Source organism: Myotis daubentonii, chromosome X (assembly GCF_963259705.1).
Source record: "Myotis daubentonii chromosome X, mMyoDau2.1, whole genome shotgun sequence".
NCBI lineage: Eukaryota > Metazoa > Chordata > Mammalia > Chiroptera > Vespertilionidae > Myotis > Myotis daubentonii.
This window is the reverse complement of record NC_081861.1, coordinates 114,013,865-114,029,227: the sequence shown is the minus strand read 5'-3', so window position 1 is coordinate 114,029,227 and position 15,363 is coordinate 114,013,865. Positions and strand designations below refer to the sequence as shown.

General features: G+C 43.9%; 2 protein-coding genes across 2 annotated transcripts; both read left to right on the top strand.

Annotated features, from left to right (window-relative positions):
* Window positions 1-998: 998 nt before the first annotated feature.
* Window positions 999-1,541, top strand: LOC132223663 (ferritin, mitochondrial-like). The gene has a single exon (XM_059678727.1). The coding sequence runs from the start codon at window positions 999-1,001 to the stop codon at window positions 1,539-1,541; it is 543 nt and encodes a 180-aa protein (XP_059534710.1).
* An 11,368-nt stretch (window positions 1,542-12,909) lies between these two features.
* LOC132223662 (protein FAM47A-like) lies at window positions 12,910-14,463 on the top strand. The gene has a single exon (XM_059678726.1). The coding sequence runs from the start codon at window positions 12,910-12,912 to the stop codon at window positions 14,461-14,463; it is 1,554 nt and encodes a 517-aa protein (XP_059534709.1).
* Window positions 14,464-15,363: the final 900 nt, after the last annotated feature.

Sequence of the window (15,363 nt, the reverse complement as noted above, 5' to 3'; positions counted from 1 at the left end):
AATCCAGGATGTCAGCGTTGAGACCACGGGAACTGTCCCCTTTGGGGCAGACAGGGCTGGAGGAATGGGTGTGTGGGCTGTGTTGAGCGAGGGAGAGGAGACAGAGTAAAGGGGGGGAAGGCAAGTTCACAGGAGGGAAGATGGGAGGCGGAGAGTCTGTGAGGCTGTGGAGGCCGGGCTCTGCCGGCAGAGAGGGGGGCCTTGATGGTGAACAGGAGGAAGTGGAGGTCGCTGGCGTCACCAGGCCGAGGACCCGGGTCAGGCTGTGGGAACTGTGGGTGCCGACGCTGATGTCATACCGATGAAGCTTTGGGATTCATGCTGAGGCAACAAGGATTCCCCAAAAGGGCTGGGCGGCGGTTCAGGAAACACCCCATCAGGACCACAGTCACACAAGTTGCTCCGAGAAACCAAGTGCGGTTGACGTCCTGGCAGCGGTCACACTTGTCCTCGTGGGTCACACTTTAAAATGGCAGGAAGGCCAGGGCCCAGCATGAGACGGGCATGGAATCCGGAGAAGGTCGGCGCTGCCGCCTGCTCGGGCCCCCCTCACGCCCCCCTGTGAGGGCCCCCCGCCCCTCCCCCAGGCCCTGAGTAACGGTCACTGCTTCCGGTCCCCTCAGAGCCAACCGCCACCGCCAGCGGCCCGCAGCCTCCCGCGTGTCCTGTCGCTGCGTCCGCCTGTCTCCGGTGCCCGGCCCTCACCCAGGACCTTCCGAGACCCCAGCCGCCTGACTCCGGTGCCTTGCCCTCTCCCGGGACCTTCGGAGACCCCAGCCGCCTGTCTCCGGTGCCCTGCCCTCACCCAGGACCTTCCGAGACCCCAGCCGCCTGTCTCCGGTGCCCTGCCCTCACCCAGGACCTTTAGAGACCCCAGCCGCCTGTCTCCTGTGCCCTGCCCTCACCCGGGACCTTCCAAGACCCCAGCCGCCTGCACCTGTGACCTTCCGGCCTCCTCCACTCCGCCTCAGCCTCTGACCGCTCCTGCGCCTGCAGACATGGCCACTCCTCCGCCCTCCTCTGAGCGCCAGGGCTACCTTCCAGACTGCGAGGCCGCCATCAACCAGCAGATCGGGCTGGAGCTCTATGCGGCCTCCGTGTACACCTCCATTGCCGGCTACTTCCAGAGCCGGGCCTGGCAGCAGGGCTCCCAGTACTTCCAGAAGCGGGCCCTCAAGAAGAGGGAGCAGGCGGAGAGGCTGGTGTGGCTGCAGAGCCAGCGCGGGGGCCGGGTTCTGCTGCAGGTCGTCCCCCGGCCGCAGCAGCACGAGTGGGACAGCAGCCTGATGGCCCTGGAGCAGGCCCTGCTCATGGCGAAGAGAGTGGACCAGGGCCTGCAGCACCTGCACCGCCTGGCCACCCACCGGGGGGACGCCCACCTGTGCGAGTTCCTGGAGAGCCACTGCCTGCACCCACAGGCCGCCTTCCTCCAGGAGCTGGGCGGCCACATCAGCCAGCTGCGCCAGATGCAGGCCCCCGAGTCCGGCCTGGAGGAGGACCTGCTCCACAAGCTCACCCTGGGCGACAGAGAGGAGCACTGACCAGGACTGCCTTCCCGAGAGCCGTGGGGGCCACCCTGCCCCGTGCCCGGATGCCCATGGCCACATTGCCTGTGCAAAACGGGCACCTCAGTTCCATGTTCAAGGTTCGCTGTCTCTTCAAATAAAGTCATTGGTTCTTAAATAAATAAAGGTCTTTCTCTGATTCCTGTGTGCAAATCCCTCATATTTCATTTTTAAAAACGGTATCCAGGAGTCTCCACCCAGGCCTGAATTAGTGCAGCTCGGGACCCTGGATGGAGGGAGGAGGGAGGGATTTCATAGGACCCTGATGGAGGGAGGAGGGATTCCATAGGACCCTGATGGAGGGATAAAGGAGGAGGGATTCCATAGGACCCTGATGGAGGGAGGAGGGATGAGGGATTCCATAGGACCCTGATGGAGGGAGGGAGGGATTCCATAGGACCCTGATGGAGGGAGAAAGGAGGAGGGATTCCATAGGACCCTGATGGAGGGAGGAGGGAGGAGGGATTCCGTAGGACCCTGATGGAGGGAGGAGGGAGGAGGGATTCCATAGGACCCTGGATGGAGGGAGGAGGGATTCCATAGGACCCTGATGTCGGGAGGGAGGAGGGATACCATGAGACCCTGATGGAGGGAGGAGGGATTCCATAGGATCCCGGATTGAAAGAGAGATGGGGATGCCATAGGATCCTGATGGAGGGAGAGAAGGATGTTGGATTCCATAGGACCCTGATATAGGGAGGGAGGAAGGATTCCATAGGACCCTGATGAAGGAGGGAGGAGGGATTCCATTGGACCCTGATGGAGGGAGGAGATATTCTATAGGACCCTTATGGAGGAGGGAGGAGGGATTCCGTAGGACCCTGCATGGAGTAGGAGGTATTCCGTGGGACCCTGCATGGAGGAGGAGTTATTTCATGTGAAACTGGATGGAGGAGGAGGTATTCCATGGCACCTGGGAAAACACAAAATTAACTTACCCTTATAAACAATGTATATGAGGGTGCAGTCAGGTGGATTTTCTTCGGCCCTTTGAATGTGGGTGAATGTTCATGATAAACATATAAAACATATCCTTAAAATCACAGCTGTGCTTACCTCTGGGAAAAGGGTGAATAGAATGAGATTGGGCAGGGACTAAAAGAAAGGATTCTTGCATTTAACCTACAGTTTTTGGTTTACTAAAATATGCAAATATTAACATTTGTTAACATCTGGGTGGCAAGATGGAGGCCCCTTACTCTAAGATCAGAGTAAATGAAATTGCAACACTGCGGATGGTCCTTGGTCAATTGTGAGAGTAAATAGCTGCTCTGTGAATAACAGATCTGTTTTAACTTGCTCAGCTCTAACCCTCCCCCACCCCTACTCACATAGGACAGTAAAGGTCTTTGGCATCTGAGCCTTTTAATCTCCCCAAACTACACTCCAAGACAGTGAATGAATGTAAGACAATTACAGACCTGCAGAGAAGGGAAATAATAGGACACATTTTCCTAGAAGGAAAAAACACTAGTGTTCCAATGTGAGAAATATTGTGTTTATTTTAGCATCAGACAGTGTTCCTATCCTACCTGTAAGCTCCATGCCATGTATCCCCAAAGGAGAAAGAAACTGAATAACTGACACACTCCACTCTCCCATTTTGAGCAAAATCCTAGTAGTGAAATGGACATCACAATTCTAGATCTGATCCATGCTACTTACCAAGGTGAATGATGTAAGTCCTTTATTCATAAATATAAATGAAAAAGGTTTGCCAGATGTATGAAGAAGGTAAAATAGAAGATCACAATAAACACACAAAACTATGTCATTTAGATGAAAAATCAGATAAAATATATAAATAAAAGATAATTTTGCCAAAAATTCAAATTCCTGTTCTCAGAATTTTAAGGGAATAAAATAGATTTATAAAATTGAAATAAAATGTCTACTATAGAAGGAAAACAATTAGAGGACAGATCAAGTTCTTGCAAGATAGAAATATTTGCAACAGCATGGATTGACCTGGAGAGTATTATGCTAAATGAAATAAGCCAGTCAGAGAAAGGTCAAATATCACAATGATCTCACTCATATGTGGAATCTAATGAACAAAATGAATCCATGAACAAAATAGATCCGGAAACAATGTCATTTTGATTTTTTTTTTTAAATGAAAACTAAAAGGGGAAGTTAGTGGAATAATCTGATGTTGAAAAATGTTGCTACATTACAAGGTATCAGAATTATCTTAAATGTGCTTATTGTAAGTGATCAAAGTTGTGGGAAACTGTTTATTGCCTTCACTATCTGATAAGCATAGACAGAGAACTCCCCGAAACCCCCCGAAGGCTGGGTGCCTTTGAAGCCCTAGCAAAGGTCAGAGCTAGGCGCCACCTCTGTTTGTCCAGACAGTGGTAGCTGAAACTACTCCCCCATTTATTATTATGTAAATCCTTGCTGATGTGCTAGTCTGCTTGTTACTAGGGGGTCACCTGACTAAGGGCTATGCTATGGGTGCATCCCAGATCAATAAAAGCTTGGTGAGGTCTGAGCACGGAGGAAGTCCTTCGGGACTTGCCGCCTGGTCCCCCAATATTGCAAAATTATCTCGTGTCTTTTTCTCTCATTTGCTGTGCGGCTCCTCTTTCAGATACCGAACCCTACTCCACGCAGAACGTGGAGGGAGTCTTACTCCACATCTGGCGCCCGAAGGGTTATCTGGAAGTGCAGGTCTCGCTGGAGCTAGAAAAGGAAGTTTACACGAAAAGGTGTGGAAAACTCACCGAAAAAAGGTGAGGGGAAGTCTATCGCACCCAATGCCCAGGATCAAGTACAGAAGCCTGGGTCTGTAAGTACACTGGGAACGTTTTCTTAACCAGGCTAACAAACGGGGAAGGATTTGGCTTTAAAAAAGTAGATTCGGCTTTAAAAAGGTATATTTGGCTTTTAAAAAAGTGAGAAACTTTATTATAGACTTTTGATTTGCATGTTTAAAGTATTAAAATTTTAGAAGGTAATCTCTTACAGTTTTTGCATGTTATTATAACACAAGCCTTGTTTTCTTGAAAAAGGTACATTAGATCTTAAAAGTTTGCCAAAAAGTTAATCAGAACTTGCCAAACATTGTTTCCCCTTGTGGAACACGGCATTTCATTTCCTAGAGGCTTTAGGAGAGGTCAAGGAGGATAAATCTCCTCCCCTTGAACCCTCCGCTCCTTAAGAGGAGCAGAAAAAAAAAAAGAAAAATGGGAGGAATGGCCTTCATGGCTCCCTCCACCTCCATGTCCTAATCCTGATATGTTTAATTTGCCGTTAATCGAATCACCTGTACAAAAAGGCCATCTTATTAAGAAATTGGAATATTAAAAGGTACTCCTTAAAATCAGGCTGAAAAAAGAGTGCCATGGTCATCTTAATGTGGTTTCTTGTTCAAATTAAAATCTTAATTTGTATTTGGAATCTAAAATCTGTAATAAGAAATGAAACCCCGCTGCTAAATCCTCCTCTGGTGTGGAGAGATTCAAAGGTGGCAGGAAAAGGCAGAGTTATAAGCTCTCCCACAATGAGATTACTTAATGTTTTATTAAAAATTACTGGAGAACATCTTAGGACAACCAAACTTTGGCTAAGATAACCTTGGGTGCTAGCCATGATTTTAGAAAGCAAAATAGGAAAAAATTTATAATGTCTTCTATTAAGCATGACTTTGGGAAAAATACGCCATCTGAGTCATTTGCTGAAACTTCCCCCAAAGCAGGGCATGGGGGAATGGAAGAAGGGAACATGTGGCGATCCAGTGTGGACGCCCCCTCCCCAAGTATTCTAAAATTAAAATCCTTCTTGTAATTGAAAAGTTTTACAAATTTAAAAATGCGTCCGGGATTTCTGTGCACATGTAAAGGGAAAAGGCCAGTTTAAAAACGAGTGCGCATAGTTTTGAGCTGAACTTGACCTTTTGCTGTGTACAGAATAAAAACCCAAGACTGTTTCGGTCTTAAAAATGGCGGAGATGAACCTGAGAAAGAAATGCAGACAGGTTTCCCAAGGCGATTTAAAGTAGCTCTTTTGAAATTTCCCGCCCTGAGGCAAGTACCACCAGGAAGTTGATAGTCAAGTTTACATGTGAATAGCTATGGTTTTGCTTATTGACTTCCCCAGCAGGAAAATTGTGACCATTTTGAAATTTAGCAGCTATGCCAGGCTTATTGGCTGGAAATTTAAAACTTTTAAGTTCAAATCATCTAAAAGTATTGAGATTTACAATACTGAAATGTTGATCTGAGTATGCCTAGTATGAAGTCTAGAAGATAGAAGTTAATCTATTAATTGAAAATGCCTTATATTTTATTTGAAATGTATCCTTAAATGCAAAAGTATTGATTTGAAAAATGCTAAGTATTTAATTTGCTACCTAAGTTTTAAAGCTCTGAAAGTTTAAGGTGCAAATTGAATCGGGAGAAATTAATTAAATATCTAATGTATAACTTGTTTTTGAAAAAATAAAATGTGTTTTCTCTTAAATGATTAGGAATTCAAAATATATTACTTCTTGGTCTGATTAAAAAAAAAGAGGATTAATTTTTAAGATCTCAACTGAAATTTTTAATACAATAACCAGTTTAAATTTGATTAATATTCTTTAAGATAATTATAAAGGGTATAAACAGCTAATGAGATTTCTGTTTGTCTACAATATAATGTTGGCCATCTATCTTTTAGGGATTTTGGTTTGCTCACTGAGGCAGGATGGGATTTCAGGGGTGGAGTTTTAAGGTGGAGTTTTACTGCAGAAATGTGGATGGGGCAAAAAGAGTGCTTGCCTCGCGGATTTATTTAATACTATTTTTAAGAAGATATTTTTAATGCTTAATAAATTAGCAATCATGGTCTTAATACAATTTCAGTGGTATGATAGACCAATGTTTTGAGCAGTTGGCTTTATAAGGGCTGACAATAGAGCTCATATTTCTTAAAAGGCTTGTAGATATATTTTTAAAAGATATCTTAAATTCTCAGTAGAACCACAGTTTTGCATATATCATAAACAAATTAAGAGTAATTGATTCCATGGTCAAGACTAGATCCTATTATGTTGAGAACTGTTTAAAAAGTGTTGAAAATTTTTTAATTAGATATGTATTTGAAAACTTTTCCCGAGTGCAATATTTTAAAATATAATATGCTTGATTGCATAAGGAATTTCTGCCAAATAAAAGAAAAATTTGATTTACTAGTAGCAATGTCTGTATTTAAACTAACAAAAGCACCATACCACTGCATTTTAAATTAGGCTGGAGGTGAAGCACTGTTTGCATCTCGTGTATCAGAATAAAACTTTACTAAATTTACTAATCTTTGTAAGCAATTGAATCCTAGTAAAGTAAAATTCTTCTAAAAAGTTACTGAAGGCTTCCCATGATCCCTCTGTATATGCAAATTAGCCGAAAGGGAATGCTGTTTAAAAACATTATTTTAAATTTTAAAAAAAGGAGAAATTTTAATATTTTGAAATATCTTCCACTAATATTTACAGGATAATCTAATGATTTGCTGTTAAAATACCAAATCTAAAAATAAGTACAGTTACCATAAATGTTTAATGACTTTGACTTGGAATACATGGCCTTGCAGCACTATCAATCAACATCCAAGATGTAACCCTATAGTTACTTGGTGTAAAAAGAAAGATTTTTCTTTTTTAAGTTAAAGTTCTCCAAGTGTAATCCAGCAGGAGGAAGACAAACCAGACAACCAACAGCCCAGTAGACCACCTGGAGCACAGTAAAGTGAAGTATGGTAACAATTAATTCACATAAAATCTATAAATATCATATGTCTTAGAAGGTACATTTTTCCTTTACCTGGGAAGGACAGCACAGCTATCCCAAAGTCAGAAGGCTCCAGTTAGCGTGTCAACTCAGTGCTCTGGTGACCCAGAACTGTAATTTAGATAGCATACTGTCTCTGCTTCTGTAAATTTATTTTTTATTTTTTGAAAACTAGGTTCCTCATTCCAAACCTTGAGACAGCCAGTTTAAAATTAAGTTGTCATGACCTAGAACAAAGAATATTCTTACATGGTATTATTCTACAAGTTTCATTAATAATTTTTGATGCTTTACAACAGTATATTATGCATTTATCCCAAACAAATTTACAAATGGATTTGAACGTTTTACATGAAGGGATTTATTCCTTTCCACTGTGTGGAGGGCCTCCTGGGGAAGGCACTTAAGAATTCTGTATTGACCTATCTTGACTTTTTTTTGCCAAGAGGAATCCAATTGCCTACAGCTGTTACCTGAGCTCTCTGTTCAAGCTGGGAACATGAAAAGCTGGTACCATGGATCTGTCTCTGGCCCAATGGCGTAAGCTGGGCCCTCTCTGGAGAAGAAACCTGGGTTCCCTATGATCAATGCCGGGACCCCATCAGCAGGCGAGGGGATCCAAAGGCAGTTTCTGGGCGTGGAGGCCACAGGGGCATAGGTTAACAAGGAGACAGAACTGAACCTCACATCACCCTACTTGGCCCAGAGATGGTTGGTAGTCAACGACGGGTAAGACCCCACAGGGTGGGGCGACCTAAGACAGGCACAACCGGGGGCGAGTAGGAGAAAACTTGGGGTGCAACAAAGGTGGGGCACAGACCCCCCCCCAATGGTGCACGGGCTTGAACACTCGCCCCTTCTGAGGAAGGTCTCCTGTCCCCATGGCTGCTTCTTGCTTCCCATGCCCAGCCCAGATTTGGAACCAAATAACAGAAGAGATTTGGTCCAGCTGAAATCAGAATCCAGATAAACGGAGGCTTGGCTAACAGACCCTATGTCTAAATCTAGCCTAACAACAGGAATGCTCAGAGCCTTCACAAGGATGTAAAGTGATCCATTTCATTAACATTTAGTGTAAATTAAGATCATTGTTAGAATATTAAATTTGACAGTAAAAGAGTTATCAAGTTTCCAAATTAATTAAATTTGGCTATTTTGAAATAAGTAATTATTCATATAGTATTAACCAAAATTTTCATTTCATGGTTAAATTGCTTAACATGCAATGAACCTAAAGCAGTCATATTTTTGTGCAGAAAAAAATAAAAATTTAAAGTTATCTAGACTGCATTAAAAAATTTTCCATAAGCCTCCTAATTAAATCAAAAAAGGGGGAGAGTGGAAGAATACCATGTAAGGAAAAATATCCTGTAACTAAATTACATCTAGAATTTTTTTTTTCATTTTGTAATGCTAACAGCAAGACACCCATGAAAAACATATGTGGTGTCAAAATAAGCCAAAGAAAAATCATTTGGGCAAATATAAAAAGGATTACCCAAGTAAAATTTCCTTTATTAACCTTTGGTTGAGAATATGTTTGTATACTTTCAGAGAACAACTCCTAGACCATGTGGATTCCTGCAACAAGGGATCCCGGAGAGAAACTGACCAGAGTGCTCCAGCCACAAAGACAGGAGAGACAGTTCAGAGATGGAGATGGTGAAGACACCTTGCCATGCTAGCAGTTAGCAGCTGTGTGGCACTGCAGGGTGCCCAGGACCAAACCAGAGAGGACCGGACAAGCATTTGTCCACCATCCAGAAACAGCATTTCATTGCTGGCATGTACACATGAACTTTTGGACATTGAAACATGGACTCAGAACTTTTGGACATTGAAATTGGGACTTGATTACTTTTTAAAGAAAAAATAAGGGGGAGATGTGGGAAATTGTTTTTTGCCTTCACTATCTGATAAGCATAGACAGAGAACTCCCCGAAACCCCCCGAAGGCTGGGTGCCTTTGAAGCCCTAGCAAAGGTCGGAGCTAGGCGCCACCTCTGTTTGTCCAGAGAGTGGTAGCTGAAACTACACCCCCATTTATTATTATGTAAATCCTTGCTGATGGGCTAGTCTGCTTGTTACTGGGGGATCACCTGCCAAAGGGCTATGCTATGGGTGCATCCCAGATCAATAAAAGCTTGGTGAGGCCTGAGCAAGGGGGAAGTCCTTCGGGACTTGCCGCCTGGTCCCCCAATATTGCAATATTATCTCGTGTCTTTTTCTCTCATTTGTTGTGCGGCTACTCTTTCAGATAACGAACCCTACTCCACACAGAACGTGGAGGGAGTCTTACTCGACAAGAGTTATGGTAACAACTACCTGTAAGACTCAATCTTCACATGCTGTCTATTTAAGAAGCAAAAAAATGGGACAATTGAGAAAGATAAGTACTCTACGTCAGTAATCACTCTTCAGAAATATTTGCTTTGGGAGATGGCAAACAACTACAGCAGGCCCTGTTTCAATAGCCATATTTCCTAATGTTAACTGCCATAGCCAGAGTAGGATGAATACTTGGAAGATGCTTATGTTCATACAGTAATGTAACCTCTTGTATTTAAGAGTGAAGAGAGCTCTAGAAACATTATTTGGAACACCTGATGCTCATTCATTATATTTCATTGGCTAAATATATATATATTCATTTTAGAGAGATAGGGAGAGGGAAAGAGGGAGAGAAACATGTGATGAGAGAGAATCATGGATCAGGTGCCTCTTGCAGGCTCCTACTGGGGATTGAGCCTTCTTGTCCCCACCACCTGGCCATGTGACCTTGACCAAACTGTTACCCGGGACACTTCAGTCCCCAGGCTGAGGATCTTGGTGAACCTTTTGAGCTCGGCGTGTCAGCATTTTGAAAAACCTATCTTAACTCTGGTGCCATGTCACATATAGAAATTTTTTGACAGTTGCAACCATAGTAAAAAAAAGATTTATGTTTTTGATATTTATTTTATATATTTAAATGCCATTTAACAAAGAAAAATCAGCCAAAGGAATGAGTTCGTGTGTCACCTCTCACACGTGTGTCATAGGTTCTCCATCACTGCTATCCAATGATCCAAAACAGCTAGGATTCACTTGATAATTTCAATAACGGGTACATGTAATTTCTGTGCACGTCTATCTTTCCTCTTTGGAAAAAGTATATGTCATATGACAAATGGGGACAATAGTGAACTTTTAAAGGGGTTTGAATATACTGGGCATTACCTTTTGGCTAGTTGTCATTTTTCCTATGAAAATGTCACTTCGTTCTTATCCTTCAATGGAGATATTCTCCCTGTGCTTCATACTGCAGGAAACAATAATATTAATATTAATAATGATATTAATAATAATACTAATTTACAAGCAATGATTTCTAGAATAGATTGAGTTCCCATTGAATCGTGGTCACTGATTTTCTATTCCTTAGCTTCATATTTTAACTTATACCAACCATCTTAAGTCATCTTAGCTGTATTAATATATTTAATTCTGTTTCATTGATTTGCAATCTCAGCCTGCTTCACTTAACACTTACTCAGAAAGAATGTACTTCAAGGGTGAAGTCTGAAGAAAATCTTTAAAATAATCAGATGGCAAAAATTGATGGGAATTTTATTATAGGGAAAATATTGTGTTTGTATCTTTAATTGCAATAGTTTGAGTATTGGACACACTACCCCATACAAAAGGAGAACTGAAGCAATGTATGCTGAATAAGTAAACGAATAAAAAATGTATTTTAGGAAAAGATTCAAGTTGCTGCCATGGTTGAAGAATTACATCTAATCTGTAATTTGTGTATTAGTGTATTATTGGCTATGACCAAGAAAAAGCCATGCCGTATTAAAATTGTAAAACACCTAATGCTACATGCTAAGGAGTTTACTATTTATTTTATGGAATTTGAAGTAGATGGTTATCCTGAGTACTAGGGAAAAAAGAAAAATAGATTGGCATGGACTTTAAAGGAGGCATTTGTTTCAATAATGTTTCAATAATGTGGGTGTGATCTACAATTTCTAATCATGGAGAATAGCAAGAATTTACGGTACCAGGAGATGGACAGCCCGACTTCACAAAGGGCTGTCCATCTCCTGAAGGTGAGAACACTCGTGGCCCTCGGGAGGGCTTTCTCCCCATGATTGCTCAGAAGTCGTGGGAGACCTTTGAAAAGGCAGACTCACAAACTGATGGAGATGAAACAAAAAAAAAGGAAATTATATTTTCTGTTCTGGCCTACATAGAGTAACAGGGATCAGATTTATGCCCTGGAACACCTGAAAAAATAATGAAATAAAGTAAGATAAATTTATGAAAGACACTGGACATCAGGAAGCAGGGACAGATGCCTCACAGATAGGAAATAAATGAGGTGACTCCTATGATGGCTCCACATTCCTTCCGTTTCTAGGCCACAGCTCAGAGAGGCAAAGACCAGCAGTCACGCTATGTAGAGGAAATGGAGCTAACACTATAGAGAACAAGGTGGGTAGAGATCTCAAGGCAGACAACCAGAGAGCAAAATGAGAGAAAGAGAGGGAACTCCAGAATCTTGCACCCCACAAGAATGATTCAGGGGATTACTGATCAGCTCCTGTGTGAATACATTATTATAAGCCAGGAAAGAAACCACTGGAAAGGATTCTTGATAACTGATACTCACACAGGGCCTGCAATAGTGACCTTTACTGTCAGCCAGACTAAAACATCTCTAGATGCACAGGCATTCAATAATTTACGTGGGTCTTCCTTCAGTAGTGAGGAACAGTTAATTAAACATACCACATGGTTTAACAGTATTTAGCCATGTACTATCACAGGGAACTGCTCTGTTTATTTAAATCAAATCTTAAAAGGGATCCCAAAGAATCAAACTGTTTCCAAGAAACACAACGGTATCCAAAAAAGGCAAATATTATTTGTAAAAAGAAAATGGATGGAGAAGAACACATGGGTTTTAAATAAAGACAGGATCGGTATTAGGGCAGTGACCTATCCTTTGTCCTCAGGCTTTACTATGGCACTGTTTTTCTGATTATGTTGAAATGTTACCTTAAAAGACAACTGATCTTGATTTCTGAGGGGGATTTTGGGTGCCATCTTAAGTTGTATACCCAATGGCTCACTCACCTCACCCATATTTGGGCAAATATCAAAACCTGAGGGCTGTGAGTACATAGAAAAAACATGGCTCTCAGAAGCTCCCCCCTATCAATTGTTACTTATAATTTATCCAGGAGAAATGAAAGTACTTGTATGAAGGTGTGAACATGTGAAATATTCTTGGCCCCTTGATTTGCAAACAGCCTCAAACTGGAATCAATCCAAAAGTCCATCAAAAGATGAATGGGGAGCTCAACTGTGGTGTGCCCATACACGAGGACAATTCTCTACCACAAGCAAGAATGCAACCTTGTGGGCCATCCCAGGACAATGCAGGCTGTGCAGGGGCGCGTGCTGACCCGCCTCAGGAAAGAATAAGAATGTGGCAGCACCTGGCAATGGTCTCCTAGCAACTGGGCCGCTGGGACAACAAACCCCTGAGGCCGCTGGGCACCCTGGTCCAAGGGTGCCATGGCGTGCCAGCAGTGGCCCTTACCGGAGCCCCACAAGGGGTGGCTGTTAAAGTCGGACCTGAGGAAGAAGGCGCTCATAGAGTCAGGGCTGATCAAGCCGTGGCAGTCAGGGCCAAAGCTCGCCAAAAAGCCAGAGCCCAGCAAGAAGTGGCTGCTAGGGCCTGGGCCGCAGGAGCCCTTGCCCCTGGGCATGAATTGTAAGCCCTGGTTCAAGGACAGGGACAGGTTGCCTTCCCGCTATCTCTGCAGGCAGAACAAGCAGCTTGGGAAGTGCCCCACCTCCATGGACAGCCGGCGGTGGGTATTTGTGAAGGAGGGACTGGACGACTTCAGAACGGGCTGTCCATCTGCTGAAGATGTGATCACTCGTGGCCCTTGGGAGGGCTTTCTCCCCATGATTGCTCATAGAATTCCCCGCCCTCCGCCCAAAAAGATTCACAGGCAGCCGCCCATGGGAGCGAACCTGTGTTCCAAGCTCTCGCCAGCCCAGCGAGCACGGAAGGCCTTTGTAGAGAACATTGAAGCCAGCCTGACCCAGCAGTCCCTGGCGAACTGCCCGAATCTGGAGGAAGCTCTCCCTCCAGACCTCCTCCTCAAGGTCCTGGAAGTGCTAGATCCTGACAGGAAGCTGGAGGACACGTGGGCGTATTGCAAGGGCACCAAGGAAAGAAAGAAGACCCCCACACACCTGTGTGAAGAACATCCTGAGGAGACCAACCTGGAGCCTCCCCAGGCAGCGAACCTGGAGCCTCCCGAGGAAGTCCACCTGGAATCTTTCAGGAAGCTCAACCTGGAACTTCCGGAGGAGGGCAACCTGGAACCTGAATACCAAGCCTACGTGCAAACGGCCAAGGAGAGTCTCCAGTCATATTTATTCAGTTTGTTTCCTGAGGAAGAGAAAAATGCAGCATGCACAACGGATATCCCCAAAGATCCTGGGCTCCAAAAATCAAGAAGAAGAATTCGTGAATTCTGCAGATGGATCGATGATAATTTTGGAGACATAGGCATTGATGAAGCGGACCTCATGAAACAGTTTGAAATTGACTTAGAGGTCCCACTCACCCATAATACAGTCAAAATAAAGAAAATAGGCCAGCTTCCTTTGAATATAAGGCCCTGCAAACAGCTAGATGACATACAGCAGAGAAAATTCTCCCTGCAGGAAGGTGACTGGGAAAGGAAAGTCCGCAAACAACAAGACCCTTATAAACCCAAACGGGAGAAGATAAGGTATGGAGCATGGTACCTGGACCCCAAATCCTGGAAAAAGCTGGTCAATGGCCAGCCTTTGCCCGACCCTAAAGTCGTCCCTGACAAGGAACATTTGACCGATGGAAGGCATCTTGAACCAGACATTATTGATGAACTTTATGGACCAATTGCCTTCAAAGATTTCATTGTAAGCAAGGGCTACAGGATGCCAGATGTGATTGAGAAGATGTTTAAGAGGAAGGGATGGAACTATGAGTCTGTGAAGACTCCTATACACCGAGTAATGAAACTCCTCTCCAAACCCAAAGAGGAGGATTCAGGGGACAAAGAGGATTAGACAATTTTCTATTTACTACTCACTTGGCTAGTGTGTCTCTCTCATTTGAACCTCAGTCAGTATTCACCATGAGTTCCTCACTGTGTATGGACAATTTGATTCCACAATATCTGTAAATTTAACACCTATTGCTAATAAAATTTTCTGTATGAGCTTCTGCTTGGGTTCATCAATGTGTTATGTATTTTACCAAATATGAAGTCAATACTTACATATACTCCTCTTGGTTTTGATTGCATTAGGAGTATTATATTTTTATTTCAATTATTCATTAAAAAAAACATAAATAAAAGAATTACTTACAAAGGATCTTGTTGCCCAGCCGATGTGGCTCAGTGTTTGAGCATTGACCTGTGAACCAGGAGGTCATGGTTTGATTCCAGGTCAGGGCATATGCCTGGGGTGCAGGCTCGATCCTCCGTGGGGGTGCATCCAGGCTGCAGCTGATTAATGATTCTCTCTCAACATTGATGTTTCTCTCTCTTCCTCTCCTTCTCTGAAAATCAGTAAACATCCCATATAATTAAATCCAGTGACCGAAATGTCAGAACAACCAGAACAAAGAGAGACCAGAACAACTGCCGCCACTTGCCCCAGCTGGTCCCGCCCCCAGAGGGGATCCCACCCTGGTCGGGGGTGTGGTCAGCCTGCAAACCACCCTTGGCTCCTCGCCCCAGCCAGCCCCCCCGCCCCCAGTGGAGACCTCCTACCCAATGGGGACCCCCATCAGGGCAGGTTGGCCAGCCCACCTGTACACCGGGCCTCTATCCTTTATAATAAAAGGGTATTATGCATATTGACCCTAATGGTGGAACAACCAGGATGACTGCTCCGCCAGTCACTATGATGCGCACTGACCACCTCTCAGTTTCTATCCCCAGCCGGCAGTCTCCAATTTCC